At 43.0% G+C, this 25213-nt stretch overlaps 2 protein-coding genes across 2 annotated transcripts in view; both read right to left on the bottom strand.

Annotated features, from left to right (window-relative positions):
* Window positions 1–25213, bottom strand: part of LOC8027331 (alpha-tocopherol transfer protein-like) — a 45464-nt gene that overhangs the window by 2720 nt on the left and 17531 nt on the right. Inside the window, exons 2-4 of the mRNA XM_042290889.1 lie at window positions 7374–7541; window positions 6294–6545; window positions 491–684 (exon numbers count right to left, since the gene is read on the bottom strand). Coding sequence (XP_042146823.1) covers window positions 491–684; window positions 6294–6545; window positions 7374–7524 — 597 coding nt within the window. The 5' untranslated portion in view covers window positions 7525–7541. The remainder of the gene's footprint in view (window positions 1–490; window positions 685–6293; window positions 6546–7373; window positions 7542–25213) is intronic.
* LOC120836200 (alpha-tocopherol transfer protein-like) lies at window positions 18591–24425 on the bottom strand. Its single transcript, XM_042294170.1, has 6 exons — window positions 24420–24425; window positions 23985–24120; window positions 23013–23264; window positions 22269–22462; window positions 18862–18972; window positions 18591–18797 (listed from the first exon to the last, which is right to left on the bottom strand). The coding sequence occupies exons 1-6, from the start codon at window positions 24423–24425 to the stop codon at window positions 18591–18593; spliced, it is 906 nt and encodes a 301-aa protein (XP_042150104.1).

The raw sequence follows: 25213 nt of genomic DNA, 5'->3' as shown, positions 1-25213 counted from the left end.
AAGGAGCCGCTCGGTGTTCACCGAACACAATGCCTGTGAACTGGATCCTCTATGTTTATACCGGCCTCGATTACTGGGCGCAGTTTGGGAAGGAGTGCTGCGTCAGCATTCTGCTTGTTCTCCTCCATGACTATACACGAGCCCCATCTAAACACCGAGGCGGCATTCAGTTAAGTCACTCGAGCAACTGCGTCAGGAACACACACACAAAAAAAATGTTTTGTTGTTGTCTTTTTGGGTTTAGTCCTCAACTGAGCTGCTAGGGGCGCGACGGTTGTATCCACTCTTCAATAGTGCGAACGAACCGTTGAGTGGCTAATGAAAGTAATCACACGTTCGAAGAAATATATTTTCTGCAATCATGACTTCTATTACATTTCCCGGGCTAGTTTAATTGTGCTGGATTTTTATGTTGATGCTTTCATGTACGACTCTTTTGGGTACAGATACTGAGTTTGAAGACATCTGTAAAGGAAACGAAACACTGTACCTGACAAAGCTGAATTGACGTCTTGATCACGGAGGGTGTGTAGGGGCGAACGTGCTCGAAACCGAGCCCCTTAAGGTCCACAATGCCTACAACGCCTGCGATCTGAGTTCTTTCGTCCAGTAGGCAATATTCGCCGACCACAACACCGGTCCTGAAGACCTCGTTCAAACTGCACACCTCGGGATTCCAGGCGCCTGGAAGATCAATTGCAAAACCTGTCCTCGGTCTGGGAATTAAGTGAACTCCTCTTTACGAATAAAAAATAATCTGGCTGTGGTCCGTGCGCTGTTGGCATTTAAATGATTTCGGTGCTAGCATTTGAGCAACATAAAAGTTGATACCAATAGTTGATTATTGGTAACAAACTTTTTCTTAGGGATTGTAAGGTTTCAATGGGTTCATAAAGCTAAAAAGTTCCACTAGCTGAATATGTTTAACGAGCGGCATTGTACAGTGATTTTTATTGTGCTTCAGCACAGAATGGCCGAAAGAGATTTAAACTTTTTCGTTCAACACATGTTAGTGATGCATGAAAGTAGAGCAGCTGAAATGAATTAGCTTGAAATATGGGAACTGTGGGCAGCAAATACTGGAGGAAAACCCTTTTTTGAGCGTGGTGATGGAGTTCATATTGCTTCAAGACAGCTTGGAAGACTTCGGTCAATTCCTTCATTTCTTCGTCAAACTCGTTCAAGCAATTTATATCAACAAAAGCAATGAACACTAATTATGTGCTAATTAATGAACTAAATATTTGGATAAACAACTTTCTTACAACAAGAATCCAGACTGTGAGATTTGGTAAGGCTATACTTCTTATTCTTTATAAGTTATTCCAGGAGTACCCCAGGGAACCGCGCTGGGCCCGTGGCCCTTCTTTATTTAGATTAATGATATTGGTAGCCAACTTATAGACCAACACGCAGCCCTGACGTCACGCAGCTGCGGTGGCGCTGTCGACGGCACTGCGCATGCGCAGACGCTTCCCTTCACGCGAATTCGGTTTCTGCGCACGCGCAGTGCCCACACCTGGTGTGGGCAAACGCCGGATTGTTTGTAAACAGCGTGTCGGTCTATAAGCAGTGTTCATTTGTTTGCCGGCAATGTTCTTATTTATGGTGCTATTAACAATGAGGCTAATTTTAACGCTTTGCAAGGCCACCTATGTTTGATTGAGATGTGGCGTGCGAAGTGGCTCATGTCTATTAATCACCTTAAATCAAAATATGTTTTTTTTTTCTAAATCGCGTAATCAACCGACTTACGCTTGTCAACTTGCTATTCTTTCACTAACTAACGTTTCTTCTAATTAATAATATTGTGGTGTTCATTTAAGTTCAGACCTGGAAATCTCATTGAATACGTCGCTCCAAGCACAAATGAAACCTTAGTAATCATAAGAGGCCATTTTTATCAAACTTCGACATACGTCAAACAGATGTCGTACTGAATTCTCGTTAAATACAAACTTAAATATGCCTCTACCATCTGGAGCCACCATCAGACTTATCTCTCCGACATGTTAGAGTCAATTAAAAACCGCGGAACTTGCTTTATTCTATACGACTATTCAATCTCAAGCATTTCAATATTGAAACACTCAATCTCATAACGCCCTTTTAAGGACACGCACGCTATAGGCAGGCAATCTTTTTTTCATGATTTGTTTTACAGACCTTGGACTGATCCTGGGCTCTTTCTCACCAGCTAATCAGGGGATTCACGGACCTGTCACCAGCTAATCAGGGGATTCACGGACCCTTCCCAAAGATGACAGCGCCTCTACCGGCTTGACTCATCAAGGCGACGAACCCCGTGACCAAGCTACGTGTCAACCTCATCACCACGACCAAACACAAATAATTAAAGAAGAAGGCGTCGCAAGGAACACCGCGGGATTCACGCCCTTCACTGTAGCGCTCATATCGTCAATATCGTTACAGGTGAGCGTAAAGGCTCCGATGCTCGATTTCCTTCTCTTTTTTGAAGTGACTGTGAGTCCCCACAGTGCAACCCTGCATTAGCTCTTTTTCGTTGTGCTGGGTGTCGACATAGCTACTTTCAGAGCTCGCATCGGCTATTTTGTACCTAAGAAGAAAGCGGCTTCGACTCAACATACAAGGATACTACATCTGCCTGTCAAAACTATGTTCTAGTTTGTGAAACTGTTCACGGCAGCTATAGCGATATTCACGGTTTTGGCTTCCGCCGAGACATTGAGGCAAACTCAGACCCTACACCCACAGAAAACATTTATAAGCAGCAGCAAGCGGTGAAGGCCCTGATTGCAGCATCCAACCAACATCAGCAAGAAAATTCTTTAAAGTTAGATCAAGTCAACAGCGGCATCGCTGCCCTCGGAGCCCGGGTCTGTAATTTTGAAGTCCAAGTACATGAAATTTCTAAAATTCAGAATAACTGAAGTACCATAGAATCAACAGTGAACAGAATCAAGTCCTGCTCGATATCTTTTTGTGATCATCTGACTGAAATGAGCAGTGTTGTTGACGACATGGCGAACAGAATGAGGCGAAACAATTTAATATTAAAAGGACTGGAAGAACTGGAAAACGGGAAGTGGGATTACCAAAAGCATTGTTACTGGCTTTGCACAAGAAAAAATGCGAATTGTCTGGGGAGAAATTGAAAGGACTCATGGTTTGGGTCGAAAACAATCGAAAACAAATCGACCCATAATCGTGAAATTTTTTCGTTTCCAAAATCAAAATTTTTTCGGAATCATTTCAAGATAAAAAATGTAACACCCCGAAATCGAATCTTTGAAGATTTTTCTGATAAGGTCCACCTTGCGCAGCAGAAGTTCTAGAAATTTGAAGAACAATTTAGAGAAAGCGGAACGAAATACAAAGTTAATTTTAACAGGCACATGTCGATACACAGTCGTATATTTATGACCCAGATTGTGATTCCGTTGTTTTACTTCGCACGCGCCGGGATTGCAGTGCGCAGAATGACTTACACATTGTAAACCACAAGTCCCCGAATCGCACTGTTCGTGCTAATCTTTCTTTTATTTGCTGCAAACATTCGAAGTTCTTCATCTTAACAAGATGAACTTGAAAACATCACTTCCTCTAGCAAGCCTGACGATATTACTGGCCAGAAATCTGGCAAACTCCTGATATAACAAATGACCAACTCATTTAAATCGATCATAAAATAGTATTTAAAAAGAAAGAAACCTGGCTAGGTGCTTTGGTGTGATCATTGCGACCAAAAGAGCTGTATCACGGTTTCCAATTGCATGCTTATCCGATATTGAAGTGCTATGAATTCGTATCAAGTTGTTTTTTTCGCTTTGTCTTAGTCGGTGTTTGTTACCTCCCGCAACATATCCATCGCGCATAATTCAATATTTCTTTGTATCACGCATTGGAACTGTAACCAGAAATTTTCACAATGATCATTGCTTTTTTGTTGGCGATGCTACCTATTCCGAAATAAACTGGTCGACACTAACGCCCCGTCCCGACTGTGCAAATTCTCCCCGGCGTATTGAGTTCCTTTCTTCAATTAGTGTATTTGTTATTTACCAGATGATTACCACAGCAACCCGTCATACTGCTATACCGGATTTATTCCTCACCTCTGATCCAGAATGTGTGACGTTTGTCACTAGTATGATAAGTAAAGTGACCACACTCTGATTCATGTTCAAACGTCAAAGAAACCTAACCGCCCCACAAATATTCCTGCAGAAATGTTCGTGTTGTCGCGTGCCAGTATCGATGGGATAACGTCGGCAATAATGAACTTCTAAATATATTACATGTCATCCCATAGCGAGAGATCCGCAAGTCAAAGCTAGCTCCTTATTAAAAACACGTTTGTAGACTTACCTCACACATTTGTGCCAAACACTGCTGGAACATCTGACTGTGTATCTCCCTGGTTTTCCAATAATTTTAAGCGTATGTTGAATTAAGAAAAGAGTATACTTATACGCGAATGGAGCTGACTACTTGGCTGCTTGGTCATCATATCGCTCCTGTGCAAATGCGAAGTAAAAAAAAAGTGAAATTATACTTTTTTTTCTGTCACCTTACATAAACTTTTCAATGAACCCCAAGAGGTTCTGGAAAATAGTATATCCGAACAGACTATAAATATATTTTTAAACGATCAATGTGAAATGCTTTGTGGTGATTAGGCTGCCAATTCATTAAATTCATTCTTTTCCAGCGTCTTTACGCGTGAAATCTTTCCACTCCTCTCCTACTTTCCGTCTTATCAGAAAATATGTATGCCTCCTAATTTATTTAGTTCCGAAGGGATCCAATGACTCGTCTTCAAACAGCACCACTGGATATGGCGGTATATCGGCCAAACTTCTAAAGCTGTCAGAGCACCTAGCATCAAAACTATTCAGCGCTCTTTTCCAACAAGTCTGAACTCTGCTGACGTACCTTCTGACAGGACACAAATAAAATGTATCGAACTACAGACTTATTTCACTCACCAGTTTACCCTCAGAGCTTATGAAACATGGCATCCGTTCTAAAATCCCCTTATACTAGGATCAATAGAATTTGGTTTCCCAACCAACACGGTTCAGGTTGCAAGTAGCGCTCTGTGGTGTGTGCCTCTCCTACTCATCCGTCGTTTTTAGCGCTTTTAACCCCTAAACATGTTCAACCAACTAGCCCAAATCCAAACCCTTCTGCAATATCTACCAAGCGCACATTTAATCGGATATGTTTTTTTTTTTCATGACGTAAAAAACTATAGTACCTCAGACTTCAAAAACATATTTTGACATTGCGTAGATTAAATTTCTCCTCGAACCATGGGAAGTACAGCAATTCCGGTCATATATAAAATCTTTCCTGTTTATTCCCTTCATATCTTCCATTACAGATTCGAATGACTTACCAGACGATATATTTTCTAACACAAACCACGTTGAATTGAACGAAATTTCCGAGCATCTATGTCATAGACTGTCGCGAATTTCTTTAAATTCAAGGTGGTCTCTGTTAGAAAATATCTCGTCACACTATAGACTCTATTGTGTGATTAGACCAAAGTTGAAAATTATAATTGTATAAATGTCGGTCTGGTTGTGTCTCTTGGGTATATAGCGCCTATGATTAAAGAACTAGTTTGGTCATATTGTTCTACTTAACGAATGTGTTTACCGTCCACCCTCTCATGTAATGCGTCCCCAAAAGACGCCCGTTAGGTAAATAAATAAAATGAAATGATATATCTCCCTTCGACGTGACCATTGTCATAAGCTTGAATTTCCTTTTGCCAGAACTAACACTTGTAAAACTGCACCCCTCATTTCGTGAATAAATAGGTAAAATGCAATACCGGAATTTGTTGTGACAATAATTTATCGTCCCTTACTTTCAACAGAGCTCACACTACATGTGTTTTCCTACTAGAATGTTGCAAATAATAATTGAAGGCGAACAGCGTTTGATAAGTTGTTCTCTACTTTTGTATTAAAGTGTCTCATGTGTTCGTATATTACCCCCTTATTTAATACTAATGCCCCACTGGGGCCCTTAAGGCATAAAATTGAAATTAACTGGAATCGACAGGCTCCACCAAAGCAAGTTTCAGACTTTAATACGCAAAATAATAAAGGAGCATAGGATATATGACTGTCCGCAGAGATTTCTAGATAATTCGTGCTTATACGAGACTATGGTTCCATCCGTGGTTGTATGATATCTAGGCGGCAATCCATTTCTTATGTTCTATGTAAATGCGTTTGATGTCCGTGTGCTCGTTCCTTTCAAAACTGTATTGCATATACATCTATGGGACTCACCCGACTTGAGGACACCTACTAGCCTTCCCAGATGATCTCGTTCTTCGAGCAGCGTAAGCACTTTGCTTTGGCGAACTATTGCGTCGAACATAACCTTAGATGGCAACAAATCCTGGAAGATGTCTTGGTGTAGTTCTCGAACGCGGAAGTACTTCTGGATCGTGCCGAATGCTTCCCCCACGCAGTGTTTCCGGGCACGCAGGAACTTAACCAGGAAGGCGTCATCAGACGGACACCTGAGGTCCGACTGAGCTGCCAAATGAAATGGACATAGCGGTTCACTGGTACAATCCTTTGGTGCGAGAACTTTCTAAACGCTATTGACAAATTTTATAAATGCCATCGAAAGCTGTCTGAAGCAACCTCAGACTGCTGTTGTCTGTGGCGATTTTCGAAGGAGAAAAACATCGCACTTTTTCGACTTCCAGCTCGAGCGAGCTGCTATTTGCACCACCCTAAAAGGCGACGTAAAAGTACGCTTAATCTGCAAGGCAGACGGTCCCCATATTTTCCTCGTCTCTCAGGTCTTTATTCCATACGACTTCATCAACTCAAAGAATGCTCTTGCATAATTAAGCGTAGTAATTCTGCATTTTAGGTTAGGCAGTTTTTGTTTCATGTTTTATCGCCATGAGTGATGACGCATAAGAGTCCCATCCGGAAACAATATTAGAAAAAGCTTGAACTAGAAAAGAGCACGCCAGCTTGGCCTTTTCTTAACAGGACAACCACTAATATTAGACCTTCCATCACTTTAAGGCATTCTAACTATAACAACTTAAACTTGCATAATCATATTTCAGTTTGACATCAAGCTCGTCGTGAGAAATATATCTTAAGTTTTGGTACAACTGTGATATATACACTGTATTTAGAGACGTTTACTTTAGTTGTTGAGTTAGTTACTCACACCTGGTGGCCGCCTTATTAAAACCAGTCAGTCATTTATAAATGAACACCTTGAACTGACTTAAATTTAATTTAGTACTTCATGTGGCTTATGTATCCTCGTAAGCAGATCCAACATAATGTCGATGTTTCACAGGTGCATTCTTTGTGGCATTCGTTTCCTCAATTTACCATGGATGAGCTTTCGCAATTCCAAAACTGTGTCCCTCCTCAGCTGTGGCGTTTCTCCGAGCTCTTCATAGGCGACGGCTTCAAAGTCAAGTGGCATTCTCCCTGCAGCAGAGGCATCCACCGACGCTGACGTAAGACGCTGACGCTGCATCAGCCTCGGTCTCCGCTCTGTGAACAATAATTGTGACTTCTCATTGCAGTAAATCCCTCGAGAAGTTGCCGCACTTCGTAACAACTACAGTGCACCCTCCATAACAGTAACACTACAAATGTCGTAACACTAGAGAAATTCAGCTAACTCCCGAAAGCAAAGGTCAGCACGAGGACTCGCTCGAAAATAAAAGGGTGAGGCTTCCACGTGCAGCCTGGTTGGGCAACGCCACGGTCGGCGATTTTTTTTTTTTTCTTGGGAGATTATTGTAGAATGGTTGTTGTTACCATAACAGGGTCTTCTGTCAGGCATCTTACCGGCACTACCGGCACTACCGGTACGATACGCCGAGAGCGAACTGGGATCCCGGAACACAACCGGTACAGAAAGATTCCGTAGTCTCGCGAAAACGCTTCCAGCAATAGAAAGTAACTCTGCAAGCAGGATGGCTTCAGTGGAACCAGTAAGTATCGCCAGACGCAAATGCTTTTCTGTTGCCGACGATATCCTCCTACTAAAAAAATGTCGTAAAATCAAATCCCTTTCTTCTAGAAGAATGGGCTTAGCGTTCTCCGAGGTGGTAGCCAGGAGTCTCATAATCAATTTACAAGCGCTATAAAAAACGCTTGGACCTGCTGAGGACTCAGTTCATCAGGGTGGACAACGCTGCAGTTCAAAATGGAGTATTCCCTTTCAATTTCTACATTTTTGTCTTTACATTCCTGCGTCATCCGAAAATGCCATGGGAGCGATTTTGATGACCCCCTATCAAGCATTTCATGTAGCTCTCTAAGAACTAAGTTTGATCCTCGCACAATGCATATGGAAGGCTCGAGTCGACTAGCGGCTTCGAGAAATTTCGGTTTGGTGCATCTGACTCCAATGGTTCTGGACGCCACACTGTATAATGACGTACCGAAATCAGCAGATAATTTATATATAGCACTATGTATATACATGTTTTTTTTTTCTATTCTTTCAGATTTGATTAAAAAAAATCGTGAAAGCTACAGTTATGCGGCTTTTGCAAATGAGTTACACGCCCAGGGGGGCAGAGTATAGGGAGATATCGCAACTATCATTCGGCTAATTAAGTAAACTTTGTTAATTAACTTTCTAATTAGTGCAAATACACATATAGTTCCAATTAGAAACTTGTTGAGCATCGTCGAAAACCAGTAAATGAACTCTTTTTAGAGGAAAATAAAGCCGGGGCAGGCATTTTACGGCGTTCTGTGAAAACGCTCCATTTGGATGCGTTTCTAGATTTCGGTTTCTTATCGGAGCGTATCTACGATCCCGTGGTCCTGCTGCCCAGTGGCTGAAACTCGCAACACACGTGCTCCCTGCTTTCCCCCATTCTACGAGGAGGTAAGGAGGTGGCTTTGCGCCGCGACCACCGGGGGGCAGGACCGCGGGCGCAAAGATGCGCCCCGATAAGAAACCGAAATCTAGAAACGCGTCCAAATAAAGCGTTTTTACAAAACGCCGTAAAATGCTGCCCCGGAGTTATATCTTTTTAAAAAAAGTTGATTTAGTGGTTTTTGATGATGCTTAGCAAGTTTGTAATTGGAACTATGTGTCTGTTTGCACTAATTAGAAAGTTAATTAACAAAATTTACTTAATTAGCTTACTGATAGTTTCACTATCTTCTTGTACTATGTCTCCCTGGCCGTTTAACTCACCTGTACAAACAACATAAATGTAGCTTTCACGGCTTTTTTTTAACAAATGTGAAAGAGTAACAAAAAGACACCCCTGTATATATATATATTCACAGGGTGGTTTCACGAAAAGTGGAAAAATTTGATATTGCAAAAACTAGGCATCGCAAAAAAAAAAAAAAAGCTTGTGTCGTTTTGGTCGTGTGCCAGGGGCCCATTTAGAAATATCATTAATGTTGGGGATAATTCAGTTGTTAATTGTTTTTGCATAATTAACTTTTTAAATATTGTGTTTAAGGGCACAGTTTACATTGGAAAATTGCTCAGAAGCATCGAAAAGCACTAAATCAACAAATTGCTGAACGATAGAAGGCACGCGCAGCATTTCACGGCTTTCTGAGAAACCTCACAAATTCAACGGGTTTTTAAGTTTCGGTTTGCAACCGGAGCGCTTCTCGGCCCCGATGGCACCGCGCCCCGTGAAGAAACAGTGCAACCAGCCTCTGCTGCGTTGCGTAGTGAAGCGTGACTTGTCCGCTTCATTTCACAGAATATCTGATACATTTGGTGTAAACGTGCCGACAAGAAGAAATGTGCACTTATCGTTCGTGGCTGTACAACCGTCAAAATGGTGTTAAATTCTGCACTTGCATTTTACTAGAGGTATGCACCTGAGTTTGGAAATTCAACTGTACCAGGCTAAGCCCTTATCTTAGTTGTCTGCTTCGTTAGCTTACTCAGAATATAATTGTATTACTCTGGGTTCTTATTGTTAATACAATAATTTTTTTAATGCGAGACAATTTATGGGGCAAGACGCCACAATATTGCCTTCAACAGGGTCAGAAAACTATTTCGCGGGTTAAATGTTGTTTGTTTAGTTGTAGCTTTCTTCTTATCGCCTAGGATAGTCGGGACGCAAAAAGCAACAGCCAAGGCTTAATGGTACAAACTTAACACGAAGAAAGCTCGAGAAAGTGCGCATCCGCAGCGGCATTCCCGCCGCAACAAAATACTTCGGTAATCAAAGGATGTACCCCAAAAGCGTGCCAGAAAATTCAACGAATGTGGAAACTTATTTATAAAAGAGAGTTGGGATTGAAAACAAGTTCCTTCAGAACAAAAAATACAAAAATCCCAAACAGGGAGAAGTCCCTCCTGGGCTCACGTACAATGATGAGCAGATGATAGTTACCCCTTACTATGAATCAAATGAAAGCGAGGAAGAAGATCGTTCGGGGTGGAAGGAGATCATCTGCAGACTATTTGTTTACCTAATAAGCCGGTGAAGCAGAAGCATTGTGAAAACAGCGCGACAAGCACCAAATGTGTCTGGCAATGCCTGATGAGCAAAACTAGTATGGAGCAAACAGATTCCGTTTTTTGTGGATCCAGTGTACGGCGTGCAAAAATGTGGGTTCACGAAGACTTCGCAGGCGTGTGTGTCTGTGTTAAAACTATTGTCAAAGGGATGCCCCGTCCGGCGCTAAGTAGAGGTCCCGATGGTCTTCGTCGTTCGAGGCTCTTGAGTGTCGACTGGACGTGAGCAACTAGGGCCCGCTGCAAGTGGAGATTGAAAGGCGCCGGGTAAGTGAGCCACTGTACCAGCGGTGAGGTGGCTCACTCCACGGAGTATATTTCAAATGTTTCGAGTGCAAGTATTCACCTCTCATTTATTTCTAACGGGGTTTCTCATTTTGCCCCACTAGCTTCATCGCTTTGTGCTGGTGGTCGGTGTAAGACGAGATATTTGTGACCTTTTTATTATAATGAATATTTTGTAGTTCCAGGAACTCGACTCTAGTTATTTTAAGTGACCGCAGTGCCAAGAAGCCAAATAAGGTTTTCATTATATTTTTTATCGATTCGTAAAAAAGATAAGAAAAGAAACCTGAATTTGCAAATTTCTATTAATTTATTTATCTATTGATTTATTTACACATACTGCTAACCTCTTTTTGGGAGTTGTGGCGGGAGGGATTAAAAGGCTATTCGCACAAGAAGTTATAAAAAAGAAACCAGAAAGACACCAAGAATTCTCATTAGAAATATACGCGGAAATGTAACAAAAATTATATTCAAGAACAACTTTACAAAGGGTTTACAAATAAACCAGGTGATGTCAAAATTACGTGCTTCAGAAAGCATATTTCATTCCTCGATGGTACGTGGAAAAAATGAAAATATAAAAGGGTTATTTAGACACGAAAATAAAAAAGAACCATATTATAAATATTTCTCGTGGCACGAAAATTTTGAGGAGTTTAATGTTGTGTAATGTTTATGATAAAATCATCGTTTAACATAAAGTATAACATTTTAATCTTAACTTACAACGTTTAGTTGGTAAAAGAAATTGAGCGATTCCGTAAAGGGAAGCGACATATTTGTTTGTTTTTATAGGTTGTATAGGAAGCGCAATGCAAACCCCCGCACCTTCTTTAATAATGTGTGCTGTGTGCGGATGCCAAACTTGAGAGGCATATTCTAGGACCGATTACTCCAGAGTTTTGTATACAGTAAGCTTTATATCGAAAGACCAGTGCTCGAAATTACGCTTCAAGTAGCAACGTTTGCCGTAAGCCTTCTAAACAACACAGTCGACGTGTACATTCCACTTTAAATCAGCCAAAAAAAAACAAAAAAAACTCATATGTACTTGTAGACGCATCGCCCATTTCCAGAGAATTATTATTAAAGGAGCTGTGCAACAATTTTAGTGCTTTGCTTAAATAATTTGGGAGTTGGTGTCTCGACCTCTCTGAAGTAAGGAACAAGGAACCGCTTTTGCCTGCATGTCCTAGTTATAATTTTAAAAATTGACAGAGATTAAGGTTTTCGGCACCTCTCAACTCCTTCACCATCTTCCGAGTCACGTGCGCTGTGACGTCAATGGGGGACGCGCAGGGTTCCGGTGAAGCTCTCCCTAGAGCCCTCAGTGAGCAGCGAGAACTCACCCGCTCGCGACCACGTGACCACATGCTTGCCCGGTAGCGCGGCAACTGCCGGTTTTGTTGACCCCGTATAGATAAGGCCACTAAAACTCCGTATAAGCAAAGTTTTATCGATGATACTAGGTTTTCGACGCATTTATATTTATCTTGGAACGACAAGATTTATAGAAAAATTACATCTTATTGATTAGGTATTTGCACAACTTCCTATATTTTTACAAGTCCCCGATTGACGTCATGCTGCCTGCTTCTCATCGCCGCCACTCGCGGCTGCAGGTCAGGAAATATTATAATTTTTTCCTCGCGATTACGTGGCAGAATCGCAACATTTCGAAGGAAGGAGATGTGTTTTCTGTCCTTTGTGACAAAATAAACAATGTCAAAAGTAGAAGATGCAAATTTATTAAACGTTAAAATTGTTGCACAGTTCCTTTAACATGGTAAGAAAGACTAAGTGGCGAAGCTTTTTCTAGAAAAAGGTAATCTGTATACATTGTGCTTAATATTGAGTGCTTAGACAGGCTGAGATTCACTCGGACAGTCATTCAAGACAGCGGTTAAGTAACTGTTGATCGTTAACGGTTTTCACTTCTTGAAACAATATACAGACATCAGCATAAAATCTCATGTCACCACCACCGAAACTCTCAACGTCATTAATGAAGATAAGAAATAAAAGTGGTCCCAACAGGTCAGCCCGCTTAGAACTGACTCTATCTAGAAAAACAAAACAAAAATCGACAAGCCATTGAGTAATCTTCAAACCCGGAAGTAATCTTTGAGTTATTTAAAATATGTGCAAATTTTAACCACAGTTTAGGTTAAGAAAACCGGTCAAACGCTTTCGAGTTATCGATGAATATGATAACAACTTGTCCTTCTCGGTCTAGAACGTTTTCCAATGTCATGCGTCGTTTCAGCCAGCTGCGGAATCGTTGAAAGAGCGCTCCGAAAACGATGTTGGCGATGAAAGAAGTAATTCTCAGTTTCCACAAAACTAGATATATGCTTAAACACAATGTTTTCAAAAGTCATAGCTAGCACATGGCGGTAGCAGATATAGGCCTCTAGTTGTTTAGTAATAACGCATCCCCCGATATGTTAGGGGAGATGACCTTTGCAGCTTTGCACTGAACGGGAACAGCTGCATTCGACAAGGATCGCGTGAATAAAACAAAAAGAAACCTTGTACAGCATTCGGCGTATCGTTTCAGAAATGTGTTAGGCATGTTATCAGCGCCCTGAAATTTGATTATCGAGGTTAATAAAACGAGAAAAAATGCCTTCATTATATACTTCAATGTCAGGAATGCAGTAACCAGTGAACAGCGGAGCGACCAGAGAAGCACCACTATTTTCGTTGAAACCGGGGCCAAAATATTTCTCTTTTCGTCCCAGTAAAAGAGTTCATGGTCGATCCACAGTTTATCCTTTACCAGTTTCACCTTGGATTCGTTTTGTTTTCACTCTCTGGCGGTGTTCGAATACTCTTACGTTTTTGCGATAGAATCACGTGAGTAATCATCCCTTATTGAAATAGGTGATCCCTTGAGTTTTGAACAGATCTTAAAAATTGCTGATATTTCTTTCGAGTCACATAATTTCATGATTACAGGTGGGTGTTTCCCTTTTTTTCTGACCCAAACGGTAAATACGCTGCACCGAATTTACGGCAATACCTAACTGAATACGAAAAATATCGTCAATTACTTTTTCCTCGAAGTGCGTTTGGTTTTCAATGGGCGACTCAGAGGCCAATGATTAATATGTGTTTAGCTTATTTTGCCCCGCCTTACCTCACCACAAAATAAAAAAGGAGAAATAAGGCACGGAAGGTCTAGAGAGGACAAGCGCTGGATTGCAACTGAATATGTAATAAAAGGAAAAATATCGAAAAAACAACCCACATCACTATCGCGCCCACACGTGGGAAAGCTTGTGCGGGGGGGGGGGGGGGGGGGCAGGTTGTATGTATGTCGCAAGTGTTTTTTTAAGGTAAGAGAGTGATCTAAAGGGCCGTGATAACCCTGCCCAGACCTAAGTATGCGAATGATAGACTGGGAAACGTGTAAGCCCAATGCATTCTGAGGGCCGGGCATTCAGCAACTGCCCTTAGAACTAATTTATATATTTGTGTTTGGTATACCACGTGATCATTGCGTGGTTAGAACAGCCAAACAAACAATTAAATTACAAACAGCGCTAGGACGAGGACAGACGAAGAAGTGGACAGGACAGGCGCTAACTCACAACTGACGGTTTTATATACAACGTTAAAGAAGAAGGTGAAGGAAGTGTCTGGAGTTGAAAAAAGAAGAAAAAATAGGTCTTTTTCTAACCGGGCGCTTTAAGAAGATAGTTAGACTAGAAAGATTAAAACACAGCAGACCAAAACGAAATTAATAAAAATTAAACAAAGGTAATGATTTTGAACTCTATACGATACTATTCTGAAGTCTTAGAAAATAACCGGGGACCGTGGGAGACAAATTGAGAATAAAAAGATTGGATAAAAAGTAATAGAAAAAAAAAGAGTGATCGTCCAAAGGCCGCCGATCAGTGCCTCGTACGGCTTATTTACCCTTTTACATCCAACAGGCACCACAGCCAATGCTATACCTTTTTTCAACTCCAGACACTTCCTTCACCTTCTTCTTTAGCGTTGTATATAAAACCGTCAGTTGTGACTTAGCGCCTGTCCTGTTCACTTCTTCGACTGTCCTCGTCCTAGCGCTATTTGTAATTTAATTATGTGTAACCAACTAGCCCGCCAGAATGTTTCAAACAAACAAGCAAAGACTGACCTCTTTGTACCGTTCTATGGAAGGCCCCTTAAACATGTAATACGCTCGACCGCCACAACTTAGGGAAGGGAATCTATTATATGTCCGCAACAAAAAATCATATTTCCCCCCTCCCCCTCCAATCTACACCAGGGATTTTGAGGACCGATGGCACTTTGGCTTGGTATAAGATGCTACTTGACGCTGGTGTGCGTGGTGACAGTACTTGGACAACTCGGATACCGTTTGTGCTACCTGCTTCTCGACGCTGAACTCTACAACCAAGAATCTCCCACTCCGCCTTCTTCATCGGTTCTACCGCCTCCCTTCAGTAGCTCGATGTTGCAGCTCTATCCGCCCCGCGATGTCGGCTTTGGCGAACCACTACCCCTCTTCGCTTTCAGAATTTTTCCATGTATCAGCTTTTATCACCTCCTCCCCTCCCCCTACTAAACATGACCGTCTGGCCTCTGGCTATGACATGCGCGTTAGTATTTCCTCTTTCGCAAGCGTTCTCTCGCTTCTCTCTCTCTCTCTTAAAAAGTAAAGCCAAAAGTGCAGACTTACCCCTTCTTCAACGGTTCCTTGCACTGACTTGAGTATCCGCCATACTCACAACTGATATGGAGTATGTATTTCCACAGTGATTTCACTATGACTTATCGTGAGATTGAAGCGAGCCAACTGCTGACAGACAGGAGGAAACTACCGTTTAGCCGACGAGCAATCTTAATCGCCCTCGTTCTGAGCCGTCATGATACCAAAGCAACTCCAGAGTGAGGTGCAACAAAGGCCACATGATTGAGAATAACCGAACTCCCATCGCCGCCCGCGCACCAGAGTCTATGTATCAGAAGCTGCGAAGTGGCTGCGGCAATCAACACACTCATGTGTATTCCATCTAATATCACGCAAGCATGACTGTCTTATTGCTCACATCGCTGAAACATAAATGTCGGGTAAAAATAACTAACAACGTAGACCGCATGAAATCTCTATCGATTATTAATAAATTGCTTGCTCAGACATGTTTCTGAATCGTATCTAATCCCACACTTTCCACCCGGTAATTACCCTAGCCTTTTTATCCCTAAGCCTCAATTAGCTTATCGTCGCATCTCACTCATCTCTAACCGCTCATTCACACTGGAAGCGGATCCGCGTTCGCAAAGCGGTTGCGAACGCGGTTGTATAAAAATCCAGTACAATTGCACGCGCACTTGATCATCGAGTGCGCTTGCAATTGCACTGGATCTTTATACAACCGCGTTCGCAACCCCTTTGCGAACGCGGATCTGCTTCCAGTGTGAATGAGCGGTAAGTTATTGAATCATGAACAGTTGAGATGACTAAGGGCATCATTTTCTAAGGCTTCGTTTTAATTCGATTGGTTCTGTTGTATCCTATTTTGATTATATGTGGATCTTGATGACCTTCCATGTCCTATATATTCCTTTGGATCGTATTGCCATCTGGTACATCGACATCCAGAGATGCTAGCTAGAGTGGCTTATTTTACAGTTCTTCGGCTTCGACACACCGTAGCTCACTCGCTTGAAGAGACACTATATTTGCAACTCTTACAGGGGTATTGGTCGCTGACAAAAATAATTTCGCGAGGGACTAAGTCCGTCACAGAGAATTTACCCCGGTATTTGGACCCGCATAACTATGTTACTCAACGCGGAAAGCTTAAACTCACGATTAATGTCACGCTAGCGGCTTTGATAAAACACGAAAGTTTAAGAACATGATGTTACCTGGACCAAAAGGTTAGAAAAGATATATCTTTAAACCAATGCCCATATCTTGATCTAGTATACATCACACCAAGAAAATGGCAATGGGGGTGCTTAAGCAAATCTGTCAACGAAACATAAAAAAAAAGAACACGTTCTCACCATTAAAGGGCAACTCTGTTCAATATTTCTGATTGTGGGGTTACAACTCTTTTTTGCTAAAGCAGCGTCACTGAATTACAAAGCATATTTTTTTCTCGGTATTTTGCGTAGAGTCCTAAATATTACAGCTCAAAGTTTAGATTCGGTCGTCCACAGCAAAGTCGAAACTATCGGCTAGAGGGATGGCGGGCGACAGTGATTACCAGCCGTTAGCATCCATCTATCCATCCAGCCGCGACATAACGTAACAAGGGTACTTCGCCAGTGTTCCTTCACTAAAAGTTAACTCACCTGCCGCCCGCTAACGGGCAGCTTGTCGCACCTTCAAAATCGGTGTTACTGGGGTACGCGGCTTCACTTTGACGTAATACCGTATTTTCCGGGCTATAGTTCGCACCCAGTACCTGGTCCGCAGAAGCAAATTCGAGGTAAAAAAAAATAAAAGTTTTTGTTTAGATAGTCCGCATAGTCGGCACCTGGTGTTTAGTTGACTCGAAATGTTTCTCATACACATGGCACACCTAGACAAATGTCTGCTTTCTTAGCTCAGAAAGAAGCTTGTATATACGTAAATCATCATTAACATACTCTTTACTTCACAGAATCCGTCACGTCTGATCATAATGAACGATTTCAAAACACAACATTCCTGCATAGTCCGCACACGTAGATAGTCCACACAACCTAAAATTTCAACTTTTAAATATGTATAGTCCGCGGACTATAGCCCGGAAAATACGGTATTTCGACTGAGATCACATTTTGTGCCACTAAAGCGATACCAGTCATTTCTATTGGTTTCATTTTTGACCGGAATTGCCTTTTAAGATAAGGTTTGCTTTCCTCCTTACTCACGAGTTTATATGTCAAAGTCGTCCGCAAAGCCATTTCTTTCACGATTATTGGGACCAAGAAGCGCGTGTCCTGTGTGCTTCTTCGTCTTTTCGTCCCGTCTTTTTTTGCGCTATTTTTAATATTAATGTCAATTACCAACTTGCCCACCAGTCCAAGCTTTCCCAAGAACACGTCGGACCGTTAGACAATTTAGTTTCTATGTTTTATTTTTTTTTTTGGTCCGTGTAATGTTTTCAAACATTCATAAATACTATTCACATCCATGACCTAGTATTACAACCGAGTTTTAGCTCTCTGCAGTGTGTAATATATTTATCCGGGCCGAGAAACCAGGCTTCATTTTCTCTCATAAAGGAACTGCGCAGCGTTCTGGCAACGTCGATGTTTCTGGGACGTCCAGTCGTCTGCCAAAGCTGGCACCGCACCAGCTGGCCCCCTTCTCGCGAACTCGGGAAAAGGGCAATAAAACCTCACATATCACGTGATACAGGAGAACTCGGTGGTCTTTTGCAGAATCGTTTGTTGGTAAGGTGTCGCTAATGCACCGCGCCCGGAAGTGCCTTTTGCTAAATGTTTAGAAAATATTTTACCCCGTTCTGCAAATATAGTGCGCTATCGGCATTTGCAGTGTCTACAGATCCACAGCTCACCGTGCAAGTTCTAGGCACCAACCAGCAAGCAGAAATTATTCGGGCTGGAAAGCGAGCAAAGTACGCGATAGACGCGTGGCGCTCGAATCAAGGAGTCTTCTCATCATGGATATCTGTCACCTTCATTTTGATACGCACTTTGATTGGCGGGACGGAAAGACATCAGGACATATTTATTTGCTGAAAATAGATTTGTTTCTTCTTCTATGAACAATAACCGTTCAGGCGTTCTCATACTACAATAATCTGACGATGACTTCACGCAGAATCTCTCGATTCATTTTGCGAATGCCTGTGCTTGTAGCCGTATCTACCAAGCTCCACAAAATAGTTCTCCTGACTTCGCAAGCTTCTCTCGTAATCTTCGTAGTCGAAGGGGTCCAGGGTACCACCGTACTCCTCGGGTAGTCGGTCACGAGGGATAAGTTCATGGAGCTTCTCGTAGTCGCGTCCAATGAACCGAAACTGAAAGAAAATGACGACCCAAGATTTAGTGACGGTGGAAGTGCTGGGCTGCGACATTCCTTACCCTTTTCAGAAGCTTGGGTTTGAGAAACAACTTCGCCACAGCGAACAAGAGCTCAAAGAGTGCAGGGTTGTTTACAACGTAGACACCCTTCAACCGCAATGGGTAGCATTCCTGCAATCCAGATGGTAACGGTATTTTTAAATTGTTTTACAAGTTCCGGTTAAGCTGCAAGTGTCGGTTGAGACTCTCTAGTAAACTTTCTTCCTTTTATTGCATGCACGGAACTTTGGTTTGCTCAAACGATTATGAACCCTCGCCTTGAAGAGAGAAATGAGTGGAACCCGCAATCGTTTTCTCAGTCAGATTTTAATTTATTTGTTTAAAAATATTTCTCACGTTTTTATCCCCGAAGCGATGATAAACGCTAGGCCTTCACATGCCTGTTGTAAAATAATATAAAAAAAGTAAAAAATAAAGTTATGGCTTTAATTATGCATGTCTTAAAACTGCCAAGAAAAACATAGTTATAAACAATGTTTTAATATGTACCACATTTATACTCCGTTTCACATTAAATGTGACCGCAGTCGACGCCACGGTTCAATAGAATCAAGGGGTTGTCTTTTTGAGTTTACTAACCGGCCAGATCAATCACGCAGAAAAAAAAAATTGCAGAATCATGGCATGATTGTGCTAAGTCGTCATGATAGCAAGCGCTCAAGACGATGAGCGCCATGATGATGCACTTTTGGCGTTGCTTGATTGGCTCTCTCGGTTTGTGGCGTCGTCTGCCTTCAGATGCGAAGTGAAACGGAAACGCCTGCGCTGTGGCACTCGGCGCCACGTTTCACCATGGTCAGTGGCTCACCGTGCACACCTCTCTCCGTAGATTGCAAAAATAGGAGCTTTCAAGCGCTATGCGGGAGAGAAGATGCTCCGGATTTCGTACAGTGTATTATTTTATTGCGAATTTCACGTGTCGTTTTGGAACAATGGCCTGAATCACGACGCAGCAAGCGATCCGCGCGGTGCCGCTGCGCCTCCGAATCTGCCCGTGAAAGGCGACCTCTCCTCCGGGAGCGGTTCGTGATGGCCGGGCCCCGGATGATGACGGAACAACCGGTAAGTACAGTGCGACCTGTAGCCGGACAGCCACTTGAGCGTTGCTGTCAACTATTCCTGCAAGATTTTTGCCTATATTAAATGCACTATTTAAGATATCGTATTACAAATACTTTTGGTAATTACAGTTCTCGGTAGCTTGTACTTATTATCATAAATGCAATTTTTTCTATCTTTGAGAACATTTTTCGAAAATAGACAATCTTAAAAAAATCGCCCGTTGAATAGGTTTTGGTGATGATCCGTGAACATGTGCATGCTCAAGCGTGCGCGGGCACTCGCTCCACTTAGGAAGCAAGGTTTCGTAATTATGTGATGCACTGGGCCACACGTTTCACTGACGTCTATATCGTAGGATATTGACGTGAATTTCCCAGGATGCTGACGTCAATTTCGGAGGACACTGACGTCAATTTGGGCGGATACTGACGTGAATTTCATTGCGTGTGACCGGCGTCTGGTGGCTCGTGGAAAAATCAGTAGCCACTTGATATGCGAGCTTAAAACTTTGGTTCAGCATGCCTTTCATGAAGACAGGGATTGTATCAAGGCAGAAAACAAGCTACGAGGAGGATGAGTGCTCAAAACGCAGAGTCCTCCTAAAGTTGCACGCCTTTTAAAACAGGCTTCAAAAGGTTAGTAAGCTAAGTATGGAGAAGAAATAGGGGAATCGACATATCGACAACCGCGAGAAAGACAACAGTGATTCTCCGTGACCCTTTGTCCCTTAGGTTTTGAAGTTTAGTCGTCTCTAAATGCAGTGTTTAGGTAAGCGACTTTAGGAAGGTTCAGCCTGTATCCTCCATGAGACCTCGTAGTTATGTACTAATTCTTTTGCGTAATTCATCCTAAATTTCTTTAACAAGGATTCGGGAAATATACCGACTGTACCGCGATTAATAAAACGACGCGTCACAAGTGCGCACTATAAAATCACTGTAAGATGTGATTTTCAGCACTGGGATAATAGGTGACAACACAGGTAACTACAGGTAAAATCAAACAAAAATAATATTTTGGTTGTTTAGAACATTCCGGTGCCACTGAAGTGAATACGGATTGCAGAATGTGGAAGTATCTTGGAAAATAATTGAATCACAATTCGAAGTATTTGTACTCTAGTCAAGATATTTTAAAGTGAAACTAACTTGAGTAGTACACTAAATACTCTATGAGGCAGGTATTTAGTAATTTATCTTAAATGCTTTGTCGAGTATCTTGTAGAACACTGATTCCTGCCTCATGAGGGCGCTGTATTTTCCGAAAAACAACCAGACGGAATTCTTTGTTTAAAAAACAAAAACCTTATTTCAATTTTTTTATATTTTTTTGTTTTTGTTTTTTAATAAGCCTCGCAGGGCTGAAGGCAGAGGGGCTATGCTACGCCAGTAATGCCTATACGACTGACTGTACGACCAGGATGAAATTGGCAAGATTCTTACGCTACAAATATAGATACTTTAATAGTGTTGATGGAACAGCCATTTATGATTTCAAGGGGAGAGAGGCGAAGAAAGCGATCAGGAATGCAAGCACAAACCAACCCATTTCTATAGGGGGGAAACATGAGCATCCGTACTTTTCGAACACTCCTATGGAATCAATACACAGCAGTAGCACTTTGACCGAGAGCACAAAGAGAGCTAGAGAAAACAAATGTGCTATGGTTGAGGCCGCAAACGCTCATAAAGTACCAGTCCTAACGATGTAAACGAAGACGACATCGCCGGACGGGGTGATGCGTATTCTTTTCTAGGACGTCGAGGCTTATTACTACGTTTGCAAGTTCGGTCTCATGGCGCCGCCATCTTGCTCACTGGGGTGGGCCTGGGCACGGCCATAATCCAATTACGACGACTTAGCAAGGCTTCGTAATCGGATTATAATTCGTCCAAGCGCACCCCAGCCAGGCAAGATGGCAGCGCCCTGAAGCCGGAGGTGCAAACGTGTGTGCAAACGTGTTAACACGTTTGCACCTCCGGCTTCAGGGCGCTGTCATCTTGCCTGGCTGGGGTGCGCTTGGACGAATTATAATCCGATTACGAAGCCTTGCTAAGTCGTCGTAATTGGATTATGGCCGTGCCCAGGCCCACCCCAGTGAGCAAGATGGCGGCGCCATGAGACCGAACTTGCAAACGTGTATAGGCAGGAGGAGATTTGGGCGACCCGAATCAAGGTCTGGAGTTGGCGCCGCTCCAAAACGACGAGGGAAAAAAAATCCGGGTTGATCCCGAACGCCCTGTGGCGGACGCGCGCTTCAAAGAACGTCGATCTCGGAGCGTGCCAAAACGACGAGTGGAATTCGCCATTAGAATCCCTCCAAAAACCTAAATCTTGAAGTATACCTGAACTAGCTTGATTAGCTTTCTGATTTCCGATGGTGTGAAGTACAGGAGGTGAGAAATCTTGAGCCCATCCAGATCTGCCACGCCCACGACGCCTGCAATTTGGGCCATCTGATTCAGCAGGCCGCATTCTAGCACAACCATGCCTGCTCTGAAGTACTCGGTCAGCGGACAAACTTCCGGGTCCCAGGCACCTAAAAACATTGAAGTGAGATATAGTTGATAAATAACAAAGTTAAAAGAAGATCAATTGCTAAAAATGAGAAAACATAAAAACTTCGCGTGTGTACTACCGTATTTACTCGAGTAATATCCGCAGTACCTATAAACAAGGCCCTTGCGTCTACGTTCCCGCAAAGCACATATACAGCCAATCATCGCGTTCCGCATAAATAACATAGCGAATAACTAGATCAAAAACACGAGTCTTCATACAAATTCAATTTTTACAGATGGTATCTTTGCGTGAAGACGTTATCTCTGACCTGTAAACAGCTGGAATCATGCTGTCGATCGCGGTGATTAGCAATCCGCGTGCTCCGCGGAAAAGCGAACCCTCAGGTTTTCTTCATAAACAGTGCGGCTATTACTCGAGTAAATACGCTAAGTAACCTATGAACATTCATATCAAGAGTGATGGATTTGTTTAACTGTTGTGTCCTTATCTCTTTAATTAGGTAGACGCCCTTCCCCTCTGATACTAATTCAACACAGAAAACTTGTTCCTTAGAGCACAAGACTTACCAAACTTTACTAAGAGAATCCGCCTTCCCAGAGAATCAGGTTTCTTGAGAATAGTCACCAGCTTTTTCTGGTGGAATATCGTATCAAACATGATGCGTGATGGCAGTAGGTTATCGAAGATGTCCGCGTGGTCCATCCGGACGCGGAAGTACTTCCGGATGTTCTCGAACGCTTCTTTCACGTGGTACTTGCGGCCACGCAGGAACTTCACCAGAAACTCTTCGTCCAGGGGGCACTGCAGTTCCGGTTCCTCTGTAACGAACGTAACTAATGCAGTGTCGTTTGGGAGAATCGTAGTCTACTGGTAAATTCATGGGTCACTAAGCAAAGAACAGCAACATTAGCGATCTATAGACGTTTGCATGTTCGGCCTTTGATCGCGGTCATTTTGGTGCTAGAGTGTACAGTCGGCACTGAAAAAGTTTAGTAAAGACGAATGATTGCCCGGCCGGCGCAAGAGCGACCAGCGGCACTGCAGTCACGCAAACGCAAAGTTATAAAAATTCGCTGGCGAACGCCAATTCTGTGGCAAGGGCTAAATCGGCACACAGCATCAGCCGTTCTCAAAGCACGCTTTCGGAAGGCCGCTGCCCTGCCTCGAGTTATTCTATGCATTTGTGGTGTGCTACAGATTCGTTACCATCAGGCATATATCCGAATAATCTATGCTATCGACATTAATCAAGTCGCTAAAGCTAGGTTCTTTCGAGAATTAAGTCGTCCACATTATAGTTCTTGTATATTTTCAAGAATTGCTTTATACCACGAACGTTTCGGTCTTTAGTTGCTTGCTTTTCTCGTACTTCAGCCCATTTTTTCATCCCACATGTTCCTGATACTGATCAAAATGTTTATTGTGTAAAACTGGTCAAAGTTTAAACCAAATCTGCAATCCTGCTGAATCGACCGTGCAAGTTATTTACATCTCTTTAAAAAAAAATGTACTCAGTTGTCATCTTTTTATTTATTTACCGGCGAGACGTTTTCGCAGTTGTTCCACGGCGTTCCTCCTGACTTGCAGTGTTTCACCAAGCTCTCGCTGAGCTGCGAGCTTCAAGTCGGAGGACATTCTGTCCATAATGAAATTGGGCAGGCTGCTTGGTCGCTTCTGAAAGTGAAGTCAAACGCAAGTGTCTACGCCTCAGCTACATTACGCCTCTCCGGAAATACGTGATGCCACCAACAGTCTTAACACGCACTACGGCAATGCGATCCACGGCACCTGGAGTAGCCATGAATAATTGCAGTGGCACGAGTTTGTTTATGTTTCTGTGATTTCAGAACTCAAAAAAGGAGGACGATAGCACAACAGGGTACATATCAAATTTGTGATTTGTTGACTGTCTTATGTGGGCTCTGAAGTCGCAAGGGGGAGAAAGAAGGAATGACGTCAATTCTAAGATGTACGGACATAGCCCCTATATACTGACAAAGCCTGGCAGATCCCCACGAGAAGCGGCCGCCGAAAAGGAAAAGATGGAGCGGCGGACAACTGATGAGAGGAGAGTCATGTGAATGGCACCCCGCTGCGGCGAGACGCCGAAAGGCAGCGTCTCGCCACTGCCGCGAGATGCTGCGGCGAGACGCGAGAACCCGAAAGTGTGTTTCGGGTTCTCGCCGCTCGAAAAGCTGTGCGCTGACGTCCAGGTTCTCCGAGAAATGGCTCTTTGGTGCTCTGTGCTACCATATCCTCGCGCTCCAAATTTGCGACCTGGCACTCTATGGCTCCGTCGTCGTACTGCCAAGCTTTGTGAGTACAGAGGAGGCTACGGTACGGAGTGTACGAGACGGCCCGCGCGTGCGTCCGAACGACCCCACAATTACCCCCACCGCGCGGTGCAATGTGGGGCTGATGAGGAGCGGCCTTGTGAGATTCTTCGGAAGGGTTTATTCAGCAAGGACTGGCACACAAGTTCAACACAAGGTGCGCCGCGCGCGCCAATTTGGAAGGCTACCTTCCATTGCTAAGTTGCGACGCTGACAAAGATGCTTGCGCGATCCTGTTTTGATCGCAAGTTTGGTTGGCACGCGCTCTTTTCTAAACGAAATGCTCTACGGATAGAATTCGAAAATGATGAGGACATGAGAGCGCGCAGGAGTGACAGAGTACCGAGCTCTGGTTGAAATGACTAGTGGGTAGCCGCAAAGCTATAGCTGTCATTGTCCCTGCTCCCTCTTCGAATGCATTTGAACGCGCACAC

This window comes from Ixodes scapularis, unplaced genomic scaffold (genome assembly GCF_016920785.2).
Source record: "Ixodes scapularis isolate PalLabHiFi unplaced genomic scaffold, ASM1692078v2 PGA_scaffold0__279_contigs__length_252992795, whole genome shotgun sequence".
Taxonomy (NCBI): domain Eukaryota; kingdom Metazoa; phylum Arthropoda; class Arachnida; order Ixodida; family Ixodidae; genus Ixodes; species Ixodes scapularis.
The sequence above is the reverse complement of the archived record's forward strand: the minus strand, read 5'-3'. Positions and strand labels throughout refer to the sequence as shown.